Here is a 22,388-nt window from a genome sequence, read left to right on the forward strand (position 1 = left end):
GCTTCCCCGGTGAATTCTACCAAACATTCAAAGGAAATTTAATATCTATCCTTCTCCAACTGTTCCAAAAAATTGAAGAGGATGGGAGGCTTCCTGACTCATTCTACGAAGCCAACATTACCCTGATACCAAAACGAGACAAGTACTACACACAAAAAGAAAATTAAAGGTCAATATAACTGATGAACTCGATGCAAAAATCTTCAACAAAATACTAGCAAATCGAATACAACCATACATTAAAAAGATCATATATCATGATCAAGTGGGTTTTATTCCAGGATGCAAGGATGGTTCAACATCCACAAATCAATCAATGTGATACACCACATTAACAAAATGAAGAATAAAAATCACATGATCATCTCAATAGATGCAGAGAGAGCATTTGACAAGATACAGCATCCATTTATGATAAAAACTCTAAATAAAATGGGTATAAAAAGAAAATACCTCAACATAATAAAGGCCATAAATGACAAACCCAAAGCTAACATCATTCTCAATGGAGAAAAACTGAAAGAAATCCCTCTAAGATCAGGAACCAGACAAAGATGCCCACTTTCACCACTCTCATTTAACATAGTACTGGAAGTCCTAGCCAGAGCAATTAAGCAAGAAAAAGAAATAAAAGGGATCCACATTGGAAGAGAAGAAGCGAAACTGTCACTATTTGCAGATTACATGATTTTATATATAGAAAACCATAAAGAATCCACTAAAAAACTTTTAGAAATAATAAATGAATATGGTCAAGTTGCAGGATACAAAATCAACATACAAAAATCAGTTATGCTTCTATACACTAACGGCAAAGTAGCAGAAAGAGAAATGAAGAATACAATCCCATTTACAATTGCAACAAAAAGAATAAAATACCCAGGAATAAACTTAACCGAAGAGGTGAAAGATCTGTACACCAAAAACTATAAAACACTTGAAAGAAATTGAAGAAGACACCAAGAAATGGAAAGATATTCCATGCTCTTTGATTGGAAGAATTAACATAGTTAAAATGTTCTTACTTTCTAAAGCAATCTATAGATTCAATGAAATCCCTATCAAAATTCCAACAACATTTTTCACAGAAATAGAACAAATAATCCTGAAATTTATATGGAACAACAAAAGACCCCGAATAGCCAAAGGAATCCTGAAGAAAAAGAACAAAGCTGGAGGTATCACACTCCCTGATTTCAAAATATATTACAAAGCTATAGTAACCCAAACAGCATGGTATTGGCACAAAAACAGACACAGAGATCAAACGAACAGAATTGAGAGCACAGAAATAGACCCAAATATATATGGACAGCTAATTTTCAGCAAGTGACCCAAGAGCATACGATGGAGAAAGGAGAGCCTCTTCAATAAATGATGTTGGGAAAACTGGACAGCCACATGCAAAAGAATGAAAGCAGACCATTATCTTACACCATACACAAAAATCAACTCAAAAAGGATTAAAGACTTGAACGTAAGACCTGAAACTATGAAACTTCTAGAAGAAAATATAGGCAGCACACTCTTTGACATTAGTCTTTGCAGAATATTTTCAAGTACCATGTCTGAGAAGGCAAGGGAAACAAAAGAAAAAATGAACAAATGGGACTACATCAAACTAAAAAGCTTCTGCATCGCAAAGGAAACCATCAACAAAACGAAAAGACAACCTAACAATTGGAAGAAGATATTTGCAAACCATATATCAGATAAGGGGTTAATATCCAAAGTATACAAAGAACTCACATGTGTCCACAACAAAAAAATCAACAGTCCAATTAAAAAATGGGCAAAAGATCTGAACAGAGATTTCTCCAAAGAAGATATACGAATAGCCAACAGGCCCATGAAAACATGGTCAACATCATTAACTATCAGGGAAATGCAAATCGAAACTACAATGAGATACCACCTCACTCTGGTCAGAATGGTATAATTAACAAGACAGGAAACAAGTGTTGGAGAGGATGTGGGGAGAAGGGAACCCTCATACACTGCTGGTGGGAGTGCAAACTGGGCAGCCACTATGGAAAACAGTATGGAGGATCCCCTCCAAAATTAAGAATAGATCTACTATATGATCTTAAAAACACAAATCCATGAAGATACATGCACCCCTATGTTCATCACAGCCTTATTCACAATAGCCAAGGCTTGGAAGCAACCCAGGTCCCCATCAAGGGACGAATGGATAAAGAAGATGTGGTATATATACACAATGGAACACTACTCAGTCATAAGGAATGATGTAATCCGGCCACGTGTGACAACATGGATAGACCTTGAGGGTATTTTACTAAGTGAAACAAGTCAGAGGGAGAAAGTCAAATACCATATGATCTCACTCGTAAGTAGAAGATGAAAACAACGACAAACTAACACATAGCAACAGAGATTGGATTGGTGGTTACCAGAGAGGAAGAGGGGAGGGAGAAGGGTGAAAGGGGTGATTAGACACACATGTGTGGTGATGGATTATAATTAGTCTTTGGGTGGTGAACATGATATAATCTACACAGAATTCGAAATATATTATGATGTACATCTGAAAGTTATATGATGTTATAATTCAATGTTACTGCTATAAAAATTAAAATTAAAATTAAAAAGAACAAGTGGGCAGAGGATATGAACAGACATTTTTCCAAAAAAGATATACAGATGGCCAATAGGGATGTGAAAAGATGCTCAGCATCACTAATCATCAGGGAGATGCAAATCAAAATTACACTTAGATATCATCTTACACCTGTTAGAATGGCTATATTCACCAACACAAAAAACAGCAAATGTTGGAGAGGTTGCAGAGAAAAGGGAACCCTCATCCCCTGCTGGTGGGAATGCAAACTGGTGCAGCCGCTATGGAAAACAGTATGGAGATTTCTCAAAAAATTAAAAATAAAAATACCATTTGACTCAGCTATCCCACTACTGGGTATTTATCCAAAGAACTTGAAATCAACAATATAAAGAAACTTACACACCCCTATGTTCATTGCAGCATTATTCACAATAGCCAAGATGTGGAAGCAACTCAAGTGCCCATCGACTAATGACTGAATAAAGAAGATGTGGTGTATATATATACAAGGCAATACTTAGCCATAAAAAAGACATAATTGTCCCATTCACCACCACTTTGAGGGCATTATGTAAAGCAAAATAAGCCAGAGAGAGAAAGACAAACACCATATGATTTCACTCATATGTGGAACATAAACAAACTTACAGACAAAGAGCACAATCTAGTCCTTAGCAGGGGAAGAGGGGTGGAGGGTGGGCACACAGGGTGAAGGAGCACATTATGGTGTATGACAAACAATAATGTACAACTGAAATGTACAAATAAAAACTATAACAAACAATGTTATAAGCTAATATGACATTAAAAAATGGTGAAGATGGTAAATTTTATATTACGTATATTTTACCACAATAAATATTTTTTTAAAAACCTAAAAGAGAAATAAATGAAAAGCTTGAATGGAATGGGGATGAAGCAATGATTAGAGAAAAAAAGCAAAGAAAAGAAATGAGTGCAGAATATGAATAAGTTAAGGAAGCATATTTATGCTACATTTGCTAAATAGTCTTTCAAATACTCAAAATATCACAAGTCATAATTATCCCACCATCCTGCCCTCCCTCTATAAGTTTGTAAATAACTCAGAATAAAACTGCTCTTACCTCAAATGAGTTGTTGGGTTAGAGGACCCATTCTCAGTCCTCTGTCACCTTCACTCTGAAGTGAAGGAGATGCATTTTGGTTGTGTCTGAATAACAGAACCCAGGATTCAGGGAAGACTTTCTCACTTTGATTGTCCACTGTCACCTATCTATAAGGCCTTTAAGTGATGGGGATCCAGAAACACTGACTACATTGCTCACAGAATCCTTTACAGCTATGGCTTAGAATGACCAAAGGGTCCTCACGTGCAACCACGTAACTGTCGGTTTCTCAAAGATTCTCCTAAAAACTGTCTAACTAGGTCAAGGCTCACAGACTCTAGCTTGCTGGCAAAGATGAGGGATATTCTCTGAAAGCCAGATCTAGCATGTAGAAAGTTTTTCTAGTTCCTTTATCTTACTATCTCTTAAGAGACTGAAGTCATGGCTTTTAGTGTGGACTCAAGGCAAGTTGGAAGAGAATATATACCACTCACAAATTCTTTAGAATGTCTGTTGAACTCTTCCTATTCACTAGAATCCTCAATCTCCACACAGGACATTTCTAATTGAACACTGCCCTTGCCCTGTTCAGCTTGGCCCCACAAACTTTATACACCATCTGTAAGCTGGAATTTAGGGGACTCGATGCGTCCATCAATAGGATACTTGTACTAAAAGGTAGACATGGCTATTTATCATTGGCAATTTATGAGCCTGCCACATACTAGATGAAGGAGGAGAAAATATCAAACTCAAAAAAGCTAGTGTTGCCCAAGGTCACAGCATGAAGGCTCAATCTTATTTCACACACACAAATCAGATCAATTGAAGATGGAAATGCATAATACATTAGACAAATAGTTTCAAACCTTGATAAAAGCAGACCTTGGAATGTGCATTAACAGCAATTTGCATCTAGTAATGTTTCATATTTGAACATTAAATGTGTTGAGGGGGAAAAGCAAATAAAAAAATATCCAATTGCTTTCTTGAAATATTGATGACAGTACAGTAAAAGTTCAGAGCAGTAATAACTCTAGGAATTATTCACCCCTACAACAGTGTCTTTTATCGTATACTTTGCCCTTGCTATTTACCTCCCTCCATTTCCCAAGTTCCACAGGAGGGATTTTTACTCTTTAAGAAGCTTTTCATCCTAAAGCATATGCAATGTTCATTCCAGACTTGAATCTGGCGATGATGTACCCTTCTGTCATCTTTTTGCTAGAGAAAATGTGGAACACCAGACTGCCAATCTAGCAATAATGTACCATGCAATATGAGAGTCACAAACTTGGAAGGAACCTCAAGTAGACATAAAAGCTTCTTGGCATTATGCATCAAGATTCATAAACATGTTCACGTCACTTTGGCCTAGAAATCTCTGTTCTGGGAATTTATCCTAAGGAAATAGTTCCAAAAGACATAAAAAGCTACACACATGAATATGCTCACTGTGGAGTGCTTTCATTCAATAAACCTTTATTAAGTGTCTATTATGTGCCAGGCACTATGCTGGCATAAAGTCTCTGCCTCAAGACATTCAGAATCAGCTGGGAATTCAGATAAGTGTACATAGAATTACGACACTTTGGGATAAATGCTAACAGGCCTGTACAGAAGCACTAGAAACACCAAAATATGCTGGAATTGAAGAGCAAAGAGAGTTATGGAGAACGTCACAAAATTTCAGGTAACGCTTTTATAATTTCTTCACAGTATTCTTTTTAAAGACACAAAGTAATGTTAAAATACTGAAAAAAAATCCCTTTATTATTATAAAAAATTCCTCAATACATTTTGAAAAATAAATATAATCAAGCAAGCATAATTGCCCTGAATAGCTCTCAGAAGCCCCCCATCTTTCTCTCCACTGTGTGTGGGAGCTGGAGTGTAGCCATCAGAGTCCTCATTGGGCACATTCCACCAGTCTATTCTCGGTCTTAGTTTTCTACTAGACACCAGGGTGTCCCTAATCAAAACTGCTGTGGAACTCTGAGTTCATTTTGCTTAAAACGCAAAACAATAAACAAAAAAAATTTGATCGCTCCTTTGAGAACTTTCTCTTTCAAATGACCCAGAGGAGCTTCAGAAAATTCCTGCTTTAAGACTTCACAAGGTCCTTTGCTAAATATGCTGTTCATAATGTATAGCGATTTTTTAGTATATTTAGAAATGAAAAAATTCCATAGTTTTATGGGTTCTATTGGGAAACTTTTGAAGAAGTGTAGATTGGACACACCTGGTAATATATAGTGAGAAACAATCTAAATTAAATTGGGACACGTTGCAATCTAAATAGCATGCGTGCATTTACACTTGGAGAAAGTTCTATTCCTGTTACACGCATAACTCCCAATTCAAGTCAAGACACGCTACAAGGCAGGGTGTGGGAGCTGTGGAGATGCCTCTCTCAGCGTGTTCTGTCCTGTGTCTTGTGTCACGGCTCAAGGCTTTGGTCATACTCCAGAAGTGGGCAGGGGCTTTAGAAGGATTCCTAGAGAAGGACACACCTAAATGATCTTTCCTTCAAGAATGCCTAAAGAGAACTTCAAATAATCAATGGGAAGAAGGTAAAATCAACATTTATTGAGTACCTACTTTTGCTAGGCATTGCCCTGGGTCCTGGGTTGGCAAAGTCTTTCTGTAAAGGGCCAGACAGTACATATTTTCGGCTTTGCAGGCCAGAGTCTCATGTTACAAACTACTGGATCTTGCTATTGTAGCACAAGCAGCCATAGATGATACCTGAATTAATTGGTTGTGGCTGTGTTCTAATAAAGCTTTATGTACAAAAACAGGTGGTAGGCCAGATTTGGCCTGTAGACTGTAGTCTGTCCACCCCTGACCTAAGTGATTGACAGTTTATCTTATTTAAGGCACAGAAAAGGTTTACCGGTCACTTTTCCTACATAAAGATGAGAAAACCAAGTCTCAGAGGTAAGGTGACCTACCAAGGCCACATATCTAGTTTGTTGCAGAGGCAGGATTCCAAGGTCTGCCTGAATCCACAGTCTGAACTCTCTCTACTATATGAAAAGGGTCGCTTGGTTGAATACAGAGAAAAAAGAGGAATCAACCTGAGTGAAATAAAAAATAACAAGACTAAATCCTTCCTCTCATTTAACACTAACCAATGTATGCCCACCTATGACAAAACACAGAGGCCAGCAAAAACGCTGGTAAACAGGGATACAGGTGAAATACTCTTGCCAAAAAAAGCTTCTGGAATACTCAGTACTGAACTCCTTCACACCATAAGGGAAAAGGAACTGAATTCTGTATTATAATGGGTCAGATTATGGCAAAGCTATAATGTGGTCACTCTCCTAGAATTCCAATACTCCCTCAAAGGATTTTGTAAAACAACCCTATTAATATTTACACATTCAGTAATTCATTCATTCCATGCCCAGACAGCACACTATATAAATGCTTAAAAAAATGATGTGGCACTTGTCGTTCAGAAACTTTAATAGAGTTGGAGGCAACACATGGACACTAAACAGTTAATTACCTGCTGATCTGAATTGCCACTTAAGCATGAAAAGAAACTATAGAGGTGATGTACAGTTCACTGCCTGAAACTCAAGAGAGAATAGACAATAAATATGAGTGCCCTTCTTTTCCTACTTGAACCTTATTCAAGGTTCCCAGTCTTCTTACTCCCCGTGAGAGATCAAAGATTCTGTTTTCACCATTATGTCCTAATTTCGAACCTGAAGACCACATTCCAAGTCCATTCAGGTTCCAAGTTGCTTCGCAACTTGAAACTTTGGTACTTAAACATTAACGTCCTCATCTTACAGTGAGGGGGTTCAGCTAGATGTTTCTGAAGGTCTCTTCAAGTTAAGCCTTCTATGAATCAGTTTTTAAACGTGGTTTTTTTTGCTTACCTTTCAAAAAACTATCACCCTGGATGAAATTTGATGTCTATATATTTTAATCCATGATACAGGGTTCTTTAAATCGTTACAGTAAGAAAAAGTTTCAATTATTAAAACTATCTCTCTTAAAAAGCAGAAAGTGTCACTTAGAGAGTTATACAATTTATTTCTGAAAATTAAATGATGATTTTTCCCAAAGGACAGAGGGGAAAGGAAGATGTGGAGCAGATGGATTCATTGTTCCCCTATGGAGAAAAACATTTCTGCACCTTGCAAAAATATATTAATTGGCCTGCCATCTGGCAAGCCTGCTCACATACATAAGGGATAAAGTTTAGAACTTGAGGTTTAACATTTAAGCCTGTGGGGAGATGGTAATTGGAATCTTTCTCAGTTAGCATTAGTTTTGTTAAAGGGAACATTTCAAGAGAGATCTGAACACAGGTGGAGAAAAACAGAACCTAAAATATGAGACCATCCAAGGTGACATCACTGGTGTCAATGACCTCACCTTACTCTGTACACCAGTGAGCCAGTGTACTCTGTACACTCCCACATCAGGGGAGGCTGTGCACTGGCTCAGCAGCTTTCAGAGCACAGTTCTGAATGCTTCCTCACAACTTTACAGATAATCCCTTCAAGACTTTCTTGTACACTACTGATAGTTCTCAAAATTTCTGGAAATCTTACCATTGTAAAGCTGAGCATTTAAAAGAATCTCTTTAAAGGAAAAAAGCAGCTCATAAAACAGGAGATACTATAAAATATGAGTTTGTGATATGCACGGTCACATACGCCCCTGAAAAAATGTGGAAGGATGATCCCAAAGTTTTAAGAGTGGTTATGTTTCACTACTTGAATTTGGGTGATTTTTTTTCTTTATAGTTTTTTATATTTTCTCCATTCTCTATCTTGAGCATGTCTTAAGTTCAAATTTTATTTTAAAAGCTATATATGTTTCACTGAAATTAAAATATAATAAAAATAGTGGAAGGACATGACAAATTATTTTACAGAGTAAATAAGGTACATTGAATTTATCCTTTGAAAAAGGCATTGATGCCTTATCTTTTGAAAAAGGCATTATTTTGTCCTGTCTTCGCTTGCGTAGGAAAACCTCAAGATTCCTTCTGGATCTCTAAATTTATTTTCTAACAGCCAGAATCTATGTTTTAAACTACATACCTTCCAAATCTTCTACCTCATGGCCCTGTTTCCTCCCCCGAAGAACAACCCCAAATTACTTTTAACCATTTCCTTCCAGTCAAATTTATTTGTCTGGTTTCTTATAACCTCTTCACCTACGCAGCATTATATATTAGTAATGAACCACGCAATTTAATTAGTTTATGCTGTCTTCCAATATCTCATTCTGATGCATTTTCTTGGTACCTACTTGAAACTATCAACCATGTAATCAAACTAGGTGTTAATCATCTTCCTCACAAAAATGATTTTTAAAAAGGATGACACAATGTAACATGGCATCCTGGCTGGGATCCTGGAACAGACAATGGAAAAACCCGTCAAATCTTAATAAAATATGGAGCTAATATTTTAAAAAGAAGGGCAGGGGAAAACAAAACAAAACACCTTATTCTAATCCTTATTAGCATTATCAAATGATTAAAAAACATCTAATACTTTTTGAGGTAATGGAAATATTCTATATCTTAATTGTGGTGGTAGTTATATGACCATATTTGTCAAAACGCATAGAACCACACACCCAAAAAGAATGATTTTACTGTACATAAATTGTACCTCAATAAACCATATATATATAAAGCCATATATATAAAACAACAAAACAAAACACACCTAGGTGCCTGGACTTTGTTTTTCTAGAGTGAGCAAATGTAAGTGGTAAACCCTATGTCAGCAGGAATCTGAAAATGAACTATATGCACCACTACAGGATCAGTAAGGATTTTGAAACGTGTGTGCATAACATATAGACCCACACGAATGCACAGGATTTTCTAAAACTCAGAAAAATAAGCCTGGGTGCAGTAGACTGTTATTCATTCAAAAGAACTGGAAGAGAGCAGCTGTTCAGAGCCACATCCTAAGTAAAACCTCAATTTTAAAAGCAAAACCCACTCAAACACCATTATAAACTGTGATGCTTTAAGATGAGGAAATTACAGGAGAATACATACACAATTTCCATTAATGGGAAAGAGAATCAGCAGGTGGTAATTTTAAAACAAAGTAAAATATACTTCTCTTTTTCACTCACTTCCCTCAGACAGCAGGTGGCATTTCTACAGCAAAGACCAAAATTATCAGGGCTCCCTATTCCACAGATATCTTTGAGTTTTCAAGAGGCTACTATACTATAAAAATTAAGATACTAAAATCTTACTTTACAAATATTCTTTTTGATATTACAGTATTATTGGAGCTATATTTCCTTTGGAGACAGGAAAGTATAGCTAAGTTTTTATCCAGATTTACCACTTACTACTGGTGAGATTTGGGGACAATAAATTTCTCTAAGCTTCAATATTTTCATCTGTATAATAGACAGGGTTAAACGAGACAACATATACCCAAGTGCCTCAACACACAGTCTCTCCTTCCTCCTCTGCCGATGTTGGTAGATATCTGACCTGTTATTACACGTTACTGTAATTATCTGTCTACATTGTTTTCTAACCCAACTAGATTGAGCTATATGAGGAGAAGGATCAAGCCACCCATATCTTTGTTTCCCAGGTGATAATTACAGCCCTGGTCACATAAAAGGTAACCAATAAATATTTGCTACATAAATGAAAAAATGATGGGATGTGATAAATCCCCAGACCCTGTCCACAGAAGTCAAACAAAGTCAAAGTAGGTTATTAGATTATCAGGTTTCAGAAGGTGATTCAGGCTCATCCACAAACCACAAAGCAGGAAAAGGATCACACAGAGATGCCTAACTCATAAACAACCCCCTTCAAGTATTTTTAAGTGTAATCAACTTCCGTTGTTCCAGAGGTTAATCACCCAGCTCTTGGCTTCTGATGTCTCTATCTTTTGGCCCAGTTCATAATTATTTGACTCCTCTTTAGTGCTTCTAAGGCAGCCAAAGAAAAGGAATTGAAAGAGGAGCTGCAGGGCATTCAGGACTGGGGGCTACCCCCTCCCAACCCAATCTCTAAGACATCTTAAGAAATTCAGTCTGTGACTAGAAGACAAAAACAAACCAAACAAAACCAAAAGCATTTTAGTTGAATAGGCCTTAACACAGAGTTTAAGATATATACACACCTGGAACTTCCCAACAAAATCCATCCATGTTGGGCCATGAATCCCCTCCAAACATATTAGTTTCTTATTAAATAGATTTGAAATCAAACCTGTTAAGAGGCTGAAGGAACAGCTACAAGCCACTGCCTGCAGGATACACCTAAAAGAATGGAAGGTTTGAAAAGCAAAAGCTGTTTCCTCGGCTCCAGGCTGGGCAGGTCACTTACATGGGAACTAGAAAACTGGCTTAAAATGAGAACTATAATCTTTCTGGAACAATAGGTCATGACGAGCTTCCTTAATGCCAAAATATGTGTTTAGAGGCGACTTCTGCTAACTGAAAGAAGGATATATATTTACTCTGGCTTGAATACAACATTTCTGAATATGTCTATCCGTGCCAAGAGTCAGAACCCTTTTCTTTACGGATTTTAAACTTGGGACCCATTCATTCCACAGAACGTTTATATTTCCTAGGAATGGCATCAAAAGTTGCATCATATTAACATCTAACCAGCTCAATTATCTGTACCTTTGGACCTCCAAATCACCCTACCTTTGGTGTAAGAAAGTAGATTAATTTTAAGGTTAAATCTCAAAAAGTAAGACAAACCACAATTTCTCTTGTTTAAAGAGTTTCCTTTAAGAAGGCATCAAATGATAAGTAATGAATCACAATTTCAGAGAAAACTGAAGTCTACCTACCAAGAGGGCATCTTGGCAATGGTGATGCTGGCAGAATGACATTAAAACCACTGAGATCCAAGAACTGGACTGAAGAGAACAGAGCTCTCATCTTGAGCCTGGATTCCTATGTTAAGAAGACTTATAAAATCCACTATTGATTTTTTGCCTTAAAAATCCTAGATTTCCAAGGCTAACTTAACTGAAATTGATGGGAGAAAAGACATTTATTGAGAAACAATGCTACATACAAATATTACAGGTCACAGTAAAAATATGGCAATTTTTATTCCTTACTAACTCTGTGGTCCAAACATCTAACCCCAAACATCAAATTCTAAAACATACAGGAAATTATAATTCATTAGCATAGAAGCTCATTTTGCAGAATCCGTAACAAGAACTGGGACACAAAGCACCCCTGAACTATCCTACACTCTACCTGATCTGCCACTGGCCATTATGACCATTTGAGATCAAAGATAAAAAATTCCTCTGCTTAGGGACCTATGGTTCATGGAAAATGCAAATTCATAATCATCCATTGAACCTGCCAAGTGAGTGTGCCTATCAGCCTTTCTGCCACCTGTCTGCCCTTTGGAGTGGTTGAGCAAGCACAGGCTAATTTTACAATGAACGGTTTTTTGGATTAGCAAATAATTTGTGTTTATCTGGATGGGTACTAGAACGGAGAATACCAAATGGATAAAATTATTCGTCACATGAAAAAAATTCTTTCTGACACGGCTTCAATATCTCCAACGGTCAGTCTCTGACCAAGGTAATCTACTTGGAAAAGTCTTTGATTTTGTTTCAAAAGTCTTGAGATTAGCCAAGTGAAAGTAATATTTTTACAGGAATTATTTCTCAAGTTCCAAGATCAACAAGCCATTCCAAATCAGACTTAAGAAATAACATTGCATAATAGTCACTTAAAGGCTATTGTTTTACAGTAACAAAGGTTTCATTTACCATATTTCCTAGAGTGCTTTATTCAGCTGGGAGTTTTTCCCACAGCAAGCATAGTTTTTTCCCCTTAACCCCTCCATACATCTGTAAAAGTAAAACCTTTAATAATTATAATTTCTAATCTAAAGATACGCATCACATAGCATTTTAAAAGATATGAATGTCAAAGGGACATAGGTGACTTTTATGCAAGCTACAGGTTCAGTGATTTTCTTCAGATTTAGTAGCTACGAAATCTGGTAGTGGCTAGATAATATTCTAATAGTGACTCTCAAGAGAGAAATACAATAAGGTCAGAGTCAGGATCCTGAGACATCAGCATGCACTGTAATGTTTAAAATTAGACAGAAGAAAACATAGCAAAGACAGCTTAGCAAATACTCATATGGCAAAATGAGCCTGGTGAATCCACTGTTTTCTTCCCTGATTCTACGACTCTAGGAGACCTCAGCAAGTTTCACTGCTTGCTCATTGCCTCCCCCCAGGGGATTCACTCAGAACCTAATACACTGTCTCTCCAAAAGGTATCTGCAGTTTGAACTTCCATGCCAGGTTAGAAAGCTTCCAGGGACACGGAGCTGGTTCTTACCTTTGAAGAGCTACAAGCTTAGTAAAGAACTCAGAACACAAATGGTGGTTGGCCTACTACATGTTAAGATCTGGATTTTGCCTGCACTTAGTTTCCTAAGAGATCCCAAACTAACAAAATCTGAGTCACTGATAAATGTAAGATCACAAAGTTGGCAGAACGCAGAAAGTTCAGGGTTCTATAATAAAGCAGGTATGAGGGAGCTTAAGATAGGAGAGGAAAGTTAACGACTGTCTATTCTCCTTACCAATCTATTTTACCTTCAAATGCCGACCAAAGCCTAAATTCTCTGCTTGGGCCTTTTTTCTCTGAAACAAAACAATATGATGTTTCAGTTTGATATTGGTATAATTACTATCTCTAATAAGCATGCCCAATAGCCGTTAGTGTAGCTAAAATTCCCACAGGTCCCCTCATTCTATTAATAGGGTTTAAGTCAACATTTTCAGAATTTACAGCCAAGTTCACAAGGAAACTTTCCTAATTACCAAGATAGAGGAAACAAAAATAAAGTACCATATCTACAAGTATTAACAACCATGTGAACTTTTATTTAGAGATCTCTCTAGTGACAAAAGGTGCCACATCACACAAAGCAAATTTGCTACTATATAGCCAAGACTTCTCCTGATAGAGATTGACTTTGCTTTTAATAAATGGTTTTATGCACACCCTGTGCCTACTTTCATCCAGGTAGCCCCAGGACCATTTTAATATCCTGGCTCTTCTATTTAACTTTCAAAGGGATTACTCAGTTACCATGATGTCACTCCCAAATTACTAGGTTACATGTAGTAAAGACAGCTCAGATTAAAATAGCTTTCTGCATGCTCACTCATACTAGAGACGGGTGTGTGGAGGGAGGTGGGGGTTCAAGGCCTCCCGTCTTAATCTCCCTGAGAAACCAGCCATTTCCATTTCAACCAATAAAAGGAGGAATCTCCCGAATTATTCAGAAGGAGGCCCATTCCAAGCTTTCTCCTCTATGGGCCGTCTCCACACAGGAATCAAGTGATTTCTCAGCCCAAACATCTGTCAGTTTTTAGCCCAGGTGGCAGATGGTCTCTACCTGAGGCTTATGGTTCCTCTGTTTTAAAGACATTACTTAGCCTTCTGACAACAGGATATATGTGTAGAGAGAAGTAAGCAAAGCCATAAAAGCATATAATGTTCTTCTCCCTCGCTGTGAACTCACTGACACACACATCCCCCTCCCAGTGGTGACCAGTTACAGCAATGAACAGCCCAGGCCGCCCCATGGAGCATAGGCTCCATATTCTAAAGGGTTATTTTTAACAACTTTTGAAATCTCCTTTTGCACTCTCACACATTTCTCTTTCTCTCTGTCATTCCTTTCTTTCTCCCTCCTTCTTCCCTCACAAAAGATCTACACTGTCAAGGGGCAAAACAAACAATCTGTAACCTCCTATTGTAAGCTTCACACTAGAGGCTAAAAGCAACCTTTCTGAAACGCGCATATTCCTGCTCATGTCCTCTGTATCTCGTAAGCTTTAATGAGGTACAAGATGAACATGGAGTCTGTAGAACACGCTGCTCTGGTGTGGGGCAGCCAGGCTCTCCAGAGAAATCACTCAGAGAGCTGCTGGAAGCTCCTGGCCCAGCGTCTCAGCTTTCTCCTCTTCCTGGGGAGTATCCCTTACTAAGCTGGCGGGGAGGAGGACTCACGAGTGAGGGCCTCATGGAATAGTACCAGTGTGAGAGTAAAACTATGAGAGGACGGAAGGGCAAGCCGTGCAGTGACGGGCAGGCCTGTCCTGCCTGCAGAAAATACAGTCTAGAGCATGAAGAAAGAAAGCAGTTATGAAACAGGCCTGGGCAAAGCAAGCAGTGGGAGGAAATGGGCGCAGAGACTCAGGGAGGGGCAGAGCCTGCAGGTCAGGTGTGGAGAGGATGAGAGGAGCAGCAGCACGGAGTGCACCAGGTTTCAGCTCCCTGTGGAACAGGCTGGAGGGGAAAGGCAGGGGTACTCACAGCCCAGGCTCAGGAGGAGACAAAGTGGTGGTGGGTGGGGCTAGAGACGCTCAGAGTCAGGGATTTAAAACAAGAGAAACTCTAACTGTAAACACATTAGAAAGGAGATACTCATAAGGCGGTGGAAAGGACTCGAGCTTCCAGAGAGGTGAAAAGGAAACTGTCATTGCCTATTTGGGCAATGAAGCAGACAATAAAATGAGCAACAGTGAGTAAGGGGATATGATTCAGGAAGAGGGCTGACGGGTCAGCTGTGAATGTGCAGAGGCTAAGACGCAACGATGTGTCACAGCTGTACTTAGCTACCCACGGAGAGTGGATACCACCCATGGTCTCTAATTCCTCACTTCACTACTCTTTTCTGGCGCGTCACCACCACCCCCCCATCCCCACCCCATCACTCTGCTGCTGCTGTTCATGCTGAAGTCACCCATGACTTCCCAGGTGTCAGACACAATGCACACGTTCGTTTCATCTCTCTGTGGAGTGGCAGTGTTGACCATTCTTGGGATTTCCATGAGAACACTGTGGGCTTCCTTCCTTCTTATAAGACTGTCTCCCAACTCTCCTTTCCTGTTTCTATCTGCATCTCTGCCCACTCCTTAAATGGGCATCTTTAGTTCTCTCACAGATTAATCTAGTGTATTTCTCGGATGGTCCCAGTGATGATTCCGAAGACTATTATTTCTGGTCCAGCCTCCCTGAGTGCCCTGAACCTACACACCCAACTGCCTGCCTAGGAGCTCTTTCTTTCCTGCCTCAGAGCCTTGGTCGTTCCCAGACGCCTGCTCCCAAACTCTTGCTGCGGACAGCTCTTTCTCATCCTTTAAGTCTCCCCTCAAATATTACCTCCTCAAAAGATGTCCTCTGACCACAGTATCTAAAGTAGCCCCCACACTGTTCTCTCTCTTCTCAGCTCTTGCTCACAGCCTTCAAAACACTGACCACCACTTGGCAAGTGATGTATTTAGATGCTTGTTTGTGAGGCTGGAGCACTCTTTCCTGTTCACCACTACATCCCTGGCCAGCACAGAACACTGGCGCTGCAGATACTGGCTGAATGAAGGAATAATGCTCCACGGTACTCAGTAAACAAGAGATGCTCAACCAACATGGATTAACTGAGCTTCTGGGGATAAAAGGGCAAGGACAAGTACAAGTTCTTGTGTCTTCCCCTCTCCCGCTCTTCTATGTATAGGCCGTCCTTCCATCTCCCTGGTCCCCCAAGTCAAAAACCCCATTGCCATGTAGAATCTTTCTTCATTCCTCAGAGTCAATGGCGCATCAACTTCTATCAATTTTATATTCTTAATATAAAAGGCATAATCTCACTACATTCTTTGCTCAGGCCTACAAAACCCTTTAGATAGGCTTCTGCTATAATTGATTAATTGGTTTCTAGGTCTCACACCCCCTTCTTAGACCTAAACTCCGCAGTGCTGCTAGACATGTGTCTCTCTCTCTCTGGATAAAGGCCAAACTCCACAGATACCAAGCACCTCAACTCTCCCCCTGAGCCTCATCGCCCACTACTCATCCCCTTGTTGTAATGACAGTAACGATTTTAATAGTTAGGATTTATTGAGAGTTTTTATGTGCCAGTCATTGCATTATGCATTTTATGCATATGAACACATTTTAATCTTTACAACAACCCTGAAGGTAATTTACTTATCCCTATTTTATAGGTGGAGCAACTGAAGTCCAAAGAAGTTAACTTACGCAATATCATTCGAACCCAGGTGAGCTGGCTTCAGATCAACCCTCTTAACCATCGTGCTATATTATATCACCTTTTCACACTTCACGCTTCAGCAAAACTGAGTTATGCTTCTGGTTCCCTATGCTCCAACAATACCAAGCTACGTATAGGCCCTTGAATCTGTGTTGCCAAGGCCACTATGCCTTTGTATATGCCATTTCTTTTGTCCCTTGGGAAGGCCCTGTCCTTCTGTCTGATAAATACCAACCCATTCTTCCAAACCTCCCTAATGTGTCGCTTTCTCTATGTGGTGCCTCTCCTCTCCCTGAGACCAAAGTCTCTCTTACCCCTTCACCACTCCTACGGCTTATGTGTACCTTGTAAATACTTCTCTGTTGCCCTGGTTTACACTGATTCACTTGCATGCCTTCACTGAAGGCAATCCTATGGCTTTCAGCTTTGGGTCTCAGTGCCAAGGCACACAATAGATACTCAATAAATGTGGATTTAACTGGGCTTTCCATGAAAGGGGTGAGTACAAGTTCACTAATACTTGACATGTCAGGGCAGAAGAGAAGTGTATTCTCCATACTTTTCAAAGACATATATTCATGAGCAAAACAAAAACTCACCAAACACTACAGATCTTCTAAAGGGAAGATGCAGCATGCATAAAAATTCAATACATTCTGACAACTAGAGCAGTTAGTTTAAGATCCCTGAATGTACCTGCTGTTCATAGCAACTGCCGAGTAACGTGAATTCAGCAAAACAAAACCAAACCTAAGAAACTTTTATCCCATGGGTTCTCAGAAAAATACATTCAGAAACTTGCTCAAACTAACTGAGTCACAAACTGCCCACTGGCATGGATAAGGGTTTTACTGATGTGCGTGTCAGTGAGGTTTGAAGATCATCTCCCAAGCCCAATGAAAACATCCATTTCTGACCATTAAGGTTAAAAATCAAGCATCTTCTGGATTTTCTAGGCTGCGCTCCAGTAAAACTAAAGGTGTACCTCAAAACTGAGCAGCAACATTTAAAAATCAATGATAGCCCTTTCTTTACACTATGACATAGAGGAGCTAGAAGTAAAAGAGAAGCTTGATCCCTTCCCCCTAAAAGTTTTTAATCCAACAGGAAAAGAAAAGATGTTACAAACGTTAAGCGGTGACATAAAGCAGGCAAACGACTCTCCATTCCAAGTTGTGAGCGGATCCTCAAGTGAATGGAATATCCACAGATCTATGAAACTTACAATCTCTTAAGCATGCAATTATTACTTCACTTTAAACCAACAAATTTTGGTTGAAATAATCTGTCCATTCAGCCTAGATTTCTGTCCCTCAAAGCAGCAGGTAAATGGTTGTGTTGAGATTGCCTTGAGGAAATAAGGGAGGGGCAGAGAGGGTAAAGCCAGTCGTAAAAAACGAACTGTTTCCAACAGAACATGTGAGCTTTACAGCAAAACAGCAGACAAAGTCAGTGTGCATCCAGACAACCCAATGTGTGCCGCCGTCAAGACAAAAAGGAAGGAAGAGGACAATACATCGTCTTCGGGACACAGCACGAGGAACCCAGGCTTTCAGCTCATCAGCACCGTGTAAGAGTCTAGACTTGGAATTTAGCCTGCAGGCTCCTTTCCCCAAGAACTTAGGGAGTTATAGGCCCAGGTAGGGCTCTGAGTTGGAAGGGAAACCTTCAAGGTTTTCCCGTGATAAGGCAAACCAACAGAGCAGTGCCTGCTGAACTGGCAAGGCAGATATGATGTAGCAAACCCAAAGGCTGCCATGATGACAGTTTCCACCATGACAGAGACGTAAGGGGAGTGTCTGAAACCATCCAGTCTCTCTCTCTTTTGTCTGAGTGGTACAAACATCCTATCCCTAGGAGCTCCAAGATGCTCATTCACAGGCTCAAAGCTGGGTTTCACTCTTGGATAGATACAAGAAGCTGATACTAAAGAAAAGGTTAAGAGGAAGTCCTCTGGATTACAAGGTTAATCAGAACAAGGAGCTGGGATAAAACATGCAAAATGAATGATCGGACAAAGTCAGTGTGTAGAAAAGAAGCTAGGCTTGGGCAGGAGAGATACTCCCAGGGCTAAGGCATGTCCAGCTGTGGAAGAGGACCTTGCCTGGACACTGGGCACATCCTCCATGATGCTGGTGAAAGCAGAGGACAGCTTGGGAATGGCAAAGTCCTTTTGAAAGGACAGATTTAGGGAACCTGACCAACCAGGTAAGGAATGGGGTGAATGTGGGTCTTGGAGGAGGAGACAGGATTTACAGCAGTTAAGAGAGGTCAAGGAATGGGAAGAGTCACACTACTGTAGGCATATGCTGCACGTCCTTATGGAAGGACAAAGAGCGGGAACTGATCAGTGTATAACAGGAGACTGCAACAGCCAAGTACACTGTCCTGGAGAGGAGGACATGGCCCTTCATCTTTCCTAACCCACATAAAAACATATAAAGCAGTGTTGGCCCTTTGAGACTCATAATGAGTAGATATATGTAGATGATCTTCAGGACACATATTCCCAAACTCCGTGAATCCTGGAAATCCCCAGTAACCAACAGGCCGTGACAACCTTTCGTCTTCAAAAGGAGGGAAGAAAATCCAGCCCCCTCTCTGTTTCTCCAAACTGAAGAGATGGGTCCCTGACTTGGGGAGTGAGACAGCCCTCTCACACTCCCCTATTTTGCCAGGAAGAACCCAGGTTACCTTAGAACCTAGCTCTCGGCCAGTGTGAGCTGCTGGAGTTGGAGTGTTCTGGGCTGACTTGCTGGAAGGCCAGGGGCAAACCAGCCTGAGAATTCTGCATGCATTTGACTCTCTCAATAATACTATCAACAGGTAGGTGGGGGAGGAAAGGCTGTAACTGCTTTTCAGGTTCAGACACACGAGTGTGATGCCAGAGCAGACTTATTTTTCCAAGAAGTGGCTCCAGTGAGAGTAAAGACTGTATCACAGCCAGGACACCTCCACTCAGATTAATATTTAAAGGCCCCTGACAAACTGAAAAGGTAAGAAGTTATAGGATTTACCACCATGAGGAGTAGTGGCCTTGTTCATGTATAGATAGAGTGAATCTCTTTAACTGACGAGTTGTTTGGGGGGTTTGGGGCATGAATGACACAGCTTGAACAAAAATAATCAATACGAAAAGAGAATGTCTCTGAAGGTACATAGCAGAATGAGAAACGCATAGCCATGTTATTTAAAAGGCACCAGTTTAGAATCTAACATGCTTTAGTGGCACCAACGCTGTTCAAGTCGCATTAAAATTAAGTATGACTTTAAAATCTACACATCACACATTACGTGTTTTATGTATGTGTATATGCGTGTGCATATATAAACAGGGCAGGTAAGAGTATTCTAGGACACTTCTGAAATGTAGGAAATACCACGGGAAATTTCAAAAGAAAAATTACCGTCTTCCAAAGTATTGTGCATTGATAGCTCTGCTACAAAAAGTTATCAGTATAGCCCAACAGAATGAAGCACTTTCGTGTGTTCTTTAAACACCAGAGCACAGAGATTACGAAGCTCCAAATCTGATAGTCAGCATCCTGTTTACTGACTGCACTGTTGCTTTCATGCACATTCACGCATATGTGTAAGGCAAGTTTTGAAGAAAAACAAAGAATCTGTATTTATACAACTCAGAGGGTGTGCCCCTCTAAAACCACAATAATGCCACTTTCTGTGCTGGGCAGAAATGTGAAGAGAGGAGAAACACCCCCTTTAAAACCATATTCTCTCAACCCAAGCGTCAGCAACTAAATCTGAACTGCCTTTCACTTGTGGCATGAGCTTCATTTGATTTTAGAAGTCTTTTCCCCCCAATCCATTCTGTCAAATACACATTACAAAGTGAAAAGGCCAGTCCTGTATTAGAAATAAATGTCAGCAAGCCAGTAAAAAAAAAAAAAAAAAAAAAAAAAAGGCAAAGTTATGCAGACCTGTCTCTTTAAGCAGACAATACGAAACAGGCTAACTTGAGTTATCTTTGCGTTGTACATCTGCATCTCATAAAGGTCAAATATTTAATAGAGGGGAACATCTGAAAGGCTCTACAAAGAGAAGCAGAAGCCCCGAGGTCTGGGTAAATGAAATGGATAAACACGATTAGATCAAAGAGACAGACTTCCACAAACTGTCTCCTCCCCCTTCCCTTTCTCTCTCCCCCGCTGCTCACAAGTCAACGTCCCATTATCCACATTTCAAAAGAACAACTCTGGAAGCATATTCATCAGAATTACCCAGGAAATCCGCCAGGAGGAGGGACTACCTGAAACAGTGCCCCCCTGGCAGGGTATAAACTTTTCAAATTGTCACCCAATAAACAAAACCCCAGTTGCTAAGGGGGCTCCGGCAGCCAAGCGCCTGAGCAGCCCAAAGCGTTCCCTCTCCAGGCAAAGGATCCCCGCGTTTTTACCTTTGTGTCCGCCGCAGCCTGTTCCCACTCCTCAAATGAGGCAAAGTAAAGTTTGAGAGCACAGTCCAAAAATTGGGGTCAGACATATCCATTTCTTTCTCTCTTCAATTCACTGCGGGTTCAAGGCCATAAGGCCAAAACGGGGAGAGGGGGAAAAAAAGAAAAAGACAAAAAGACAAAAAGATCCCAATTATCTACTCACTCCCTCCAGAGGAAACGTGCTGTGAACTGTGACCTCAAGAACAACTTAGAGAATAACTGAGAAGTCCCCGTGCCTGCCTTTAATTAGCACACAGCCATTTCTCCAAGGTTCGGGGAAACTTATTTCCTCCTAGGTTTGCCCTCTCCTGGTCAGCCCTGGCCGGCTACAAACAGTAATTACAAGAGTTGGGCCGTGCGTTCTGCTCAAAATGCTGTCTGTGTGTGATTCAGTCCAAGGTACTTTGTCATCTGTTTGGCAGATACCATTTGCAGCTCCCGCGGGGAGGTGAGGGGAGACGACTATTTTAAGACATCGGTTCCGGGAGGCTGTTGCTTATCGGAGAAACCATTCCACATCCGAACATGCCCAGTGCTGAGTTTCCTTTTGGTATACAAACAAGGAATGGAATTTAAATAGGAAAAGCTCCTCTTCTTCTCCCTTCCTCAAAAAAAGGAAACTTAAAAGCACTTTGAGCCAAGTGGCCTGTTGGAGGACTTGAGCCGGACACCTTGGTGCAGCCTCCCCACCTCCCGCTGGAAGGGGCTGGGGCGGCGGGGACCCTTCCCTGGGCAGACACTCCCAGGAGCGGGGCCTCATGGGAAAGGGGGCAGGCGGAGACCTGTGCCGAGCCCCCGGGAGGCCGGGACTCCGAGCATCTGCTGCCTCCGCCGCGCCCCCAGCCCGCAGCCCCAAATGGATCATTCCCCTAAAATAAATAAATAAATGCAGCCGCGGCCGGAACACCGTGAAGCGTGCGCGGCGCACACCTGAAGGCTGATCTGTGATTCACAGCGGAATGGATCACCATTCAAACACTCCAAGGAAGTCAGTAATTACTCTTTGCCTAGACGCTGTTTGTTGTGTAGGAAAAGCACGCCAATGGGATGTCACGCTCACCTAAAACCTCAGTAAACTAAATTTATGAGTTTACATCCATTTGATGAATTACTACAGTGCATACCTGTTTGGCTTCACGGGCTACAACAACCTGTCTAGGGGATGGT

General features: G+C 40.4%; 1 protein-coding gene across 11 annotated transcripts in view; it reads right to left on the bottom strand.

Moving 5' to 3' along the window:
* The window catches only part of MAST4 (microtubule associated serine/threonine kinase family member 4), a 574,884-nt gene that overhangs the window by 148,902 nt on the left and 403,594 nt on the right, over window positions 1-22,388 (bottom strand). The window contains exon 1 of one of the 11 annotated variants that reach the window (XM_046672113.1): window positions 21,183-21,689. The exons of 8 other annotated variants lie outside the window; for them this stretch is intronic. In XM_046672113.1, the coding sequence (XP_046528069.1) occupies window positions 21,183-21,274 (92 nt within the window). In that variant the 5' untranslated portion in view covers window positions 21,275-21,689. Of the gene's footprint in view, window positions 1-10,820; window positions 10,950-21,182; window positions 21,690-22,388 lie in introns of those variants that run through there. 2 more of the 11 variants (XM_046672115.1, XM_046672114.1) reach the window with 2 other exon arrangements.

This window comes from Equus quagga, chromosome 9, assembly GCF_021613505.1.
Source record: "Equus quagga isolate Etosha38 chromosome 9, UCLA_HA_Equagga_1.0, whole genome shotgun sequence".
NCBI lineage: Eukaryota > Metazoa > Chordata > Mammalia > Perissodactyla > Equidae > Equus > Equus quagga.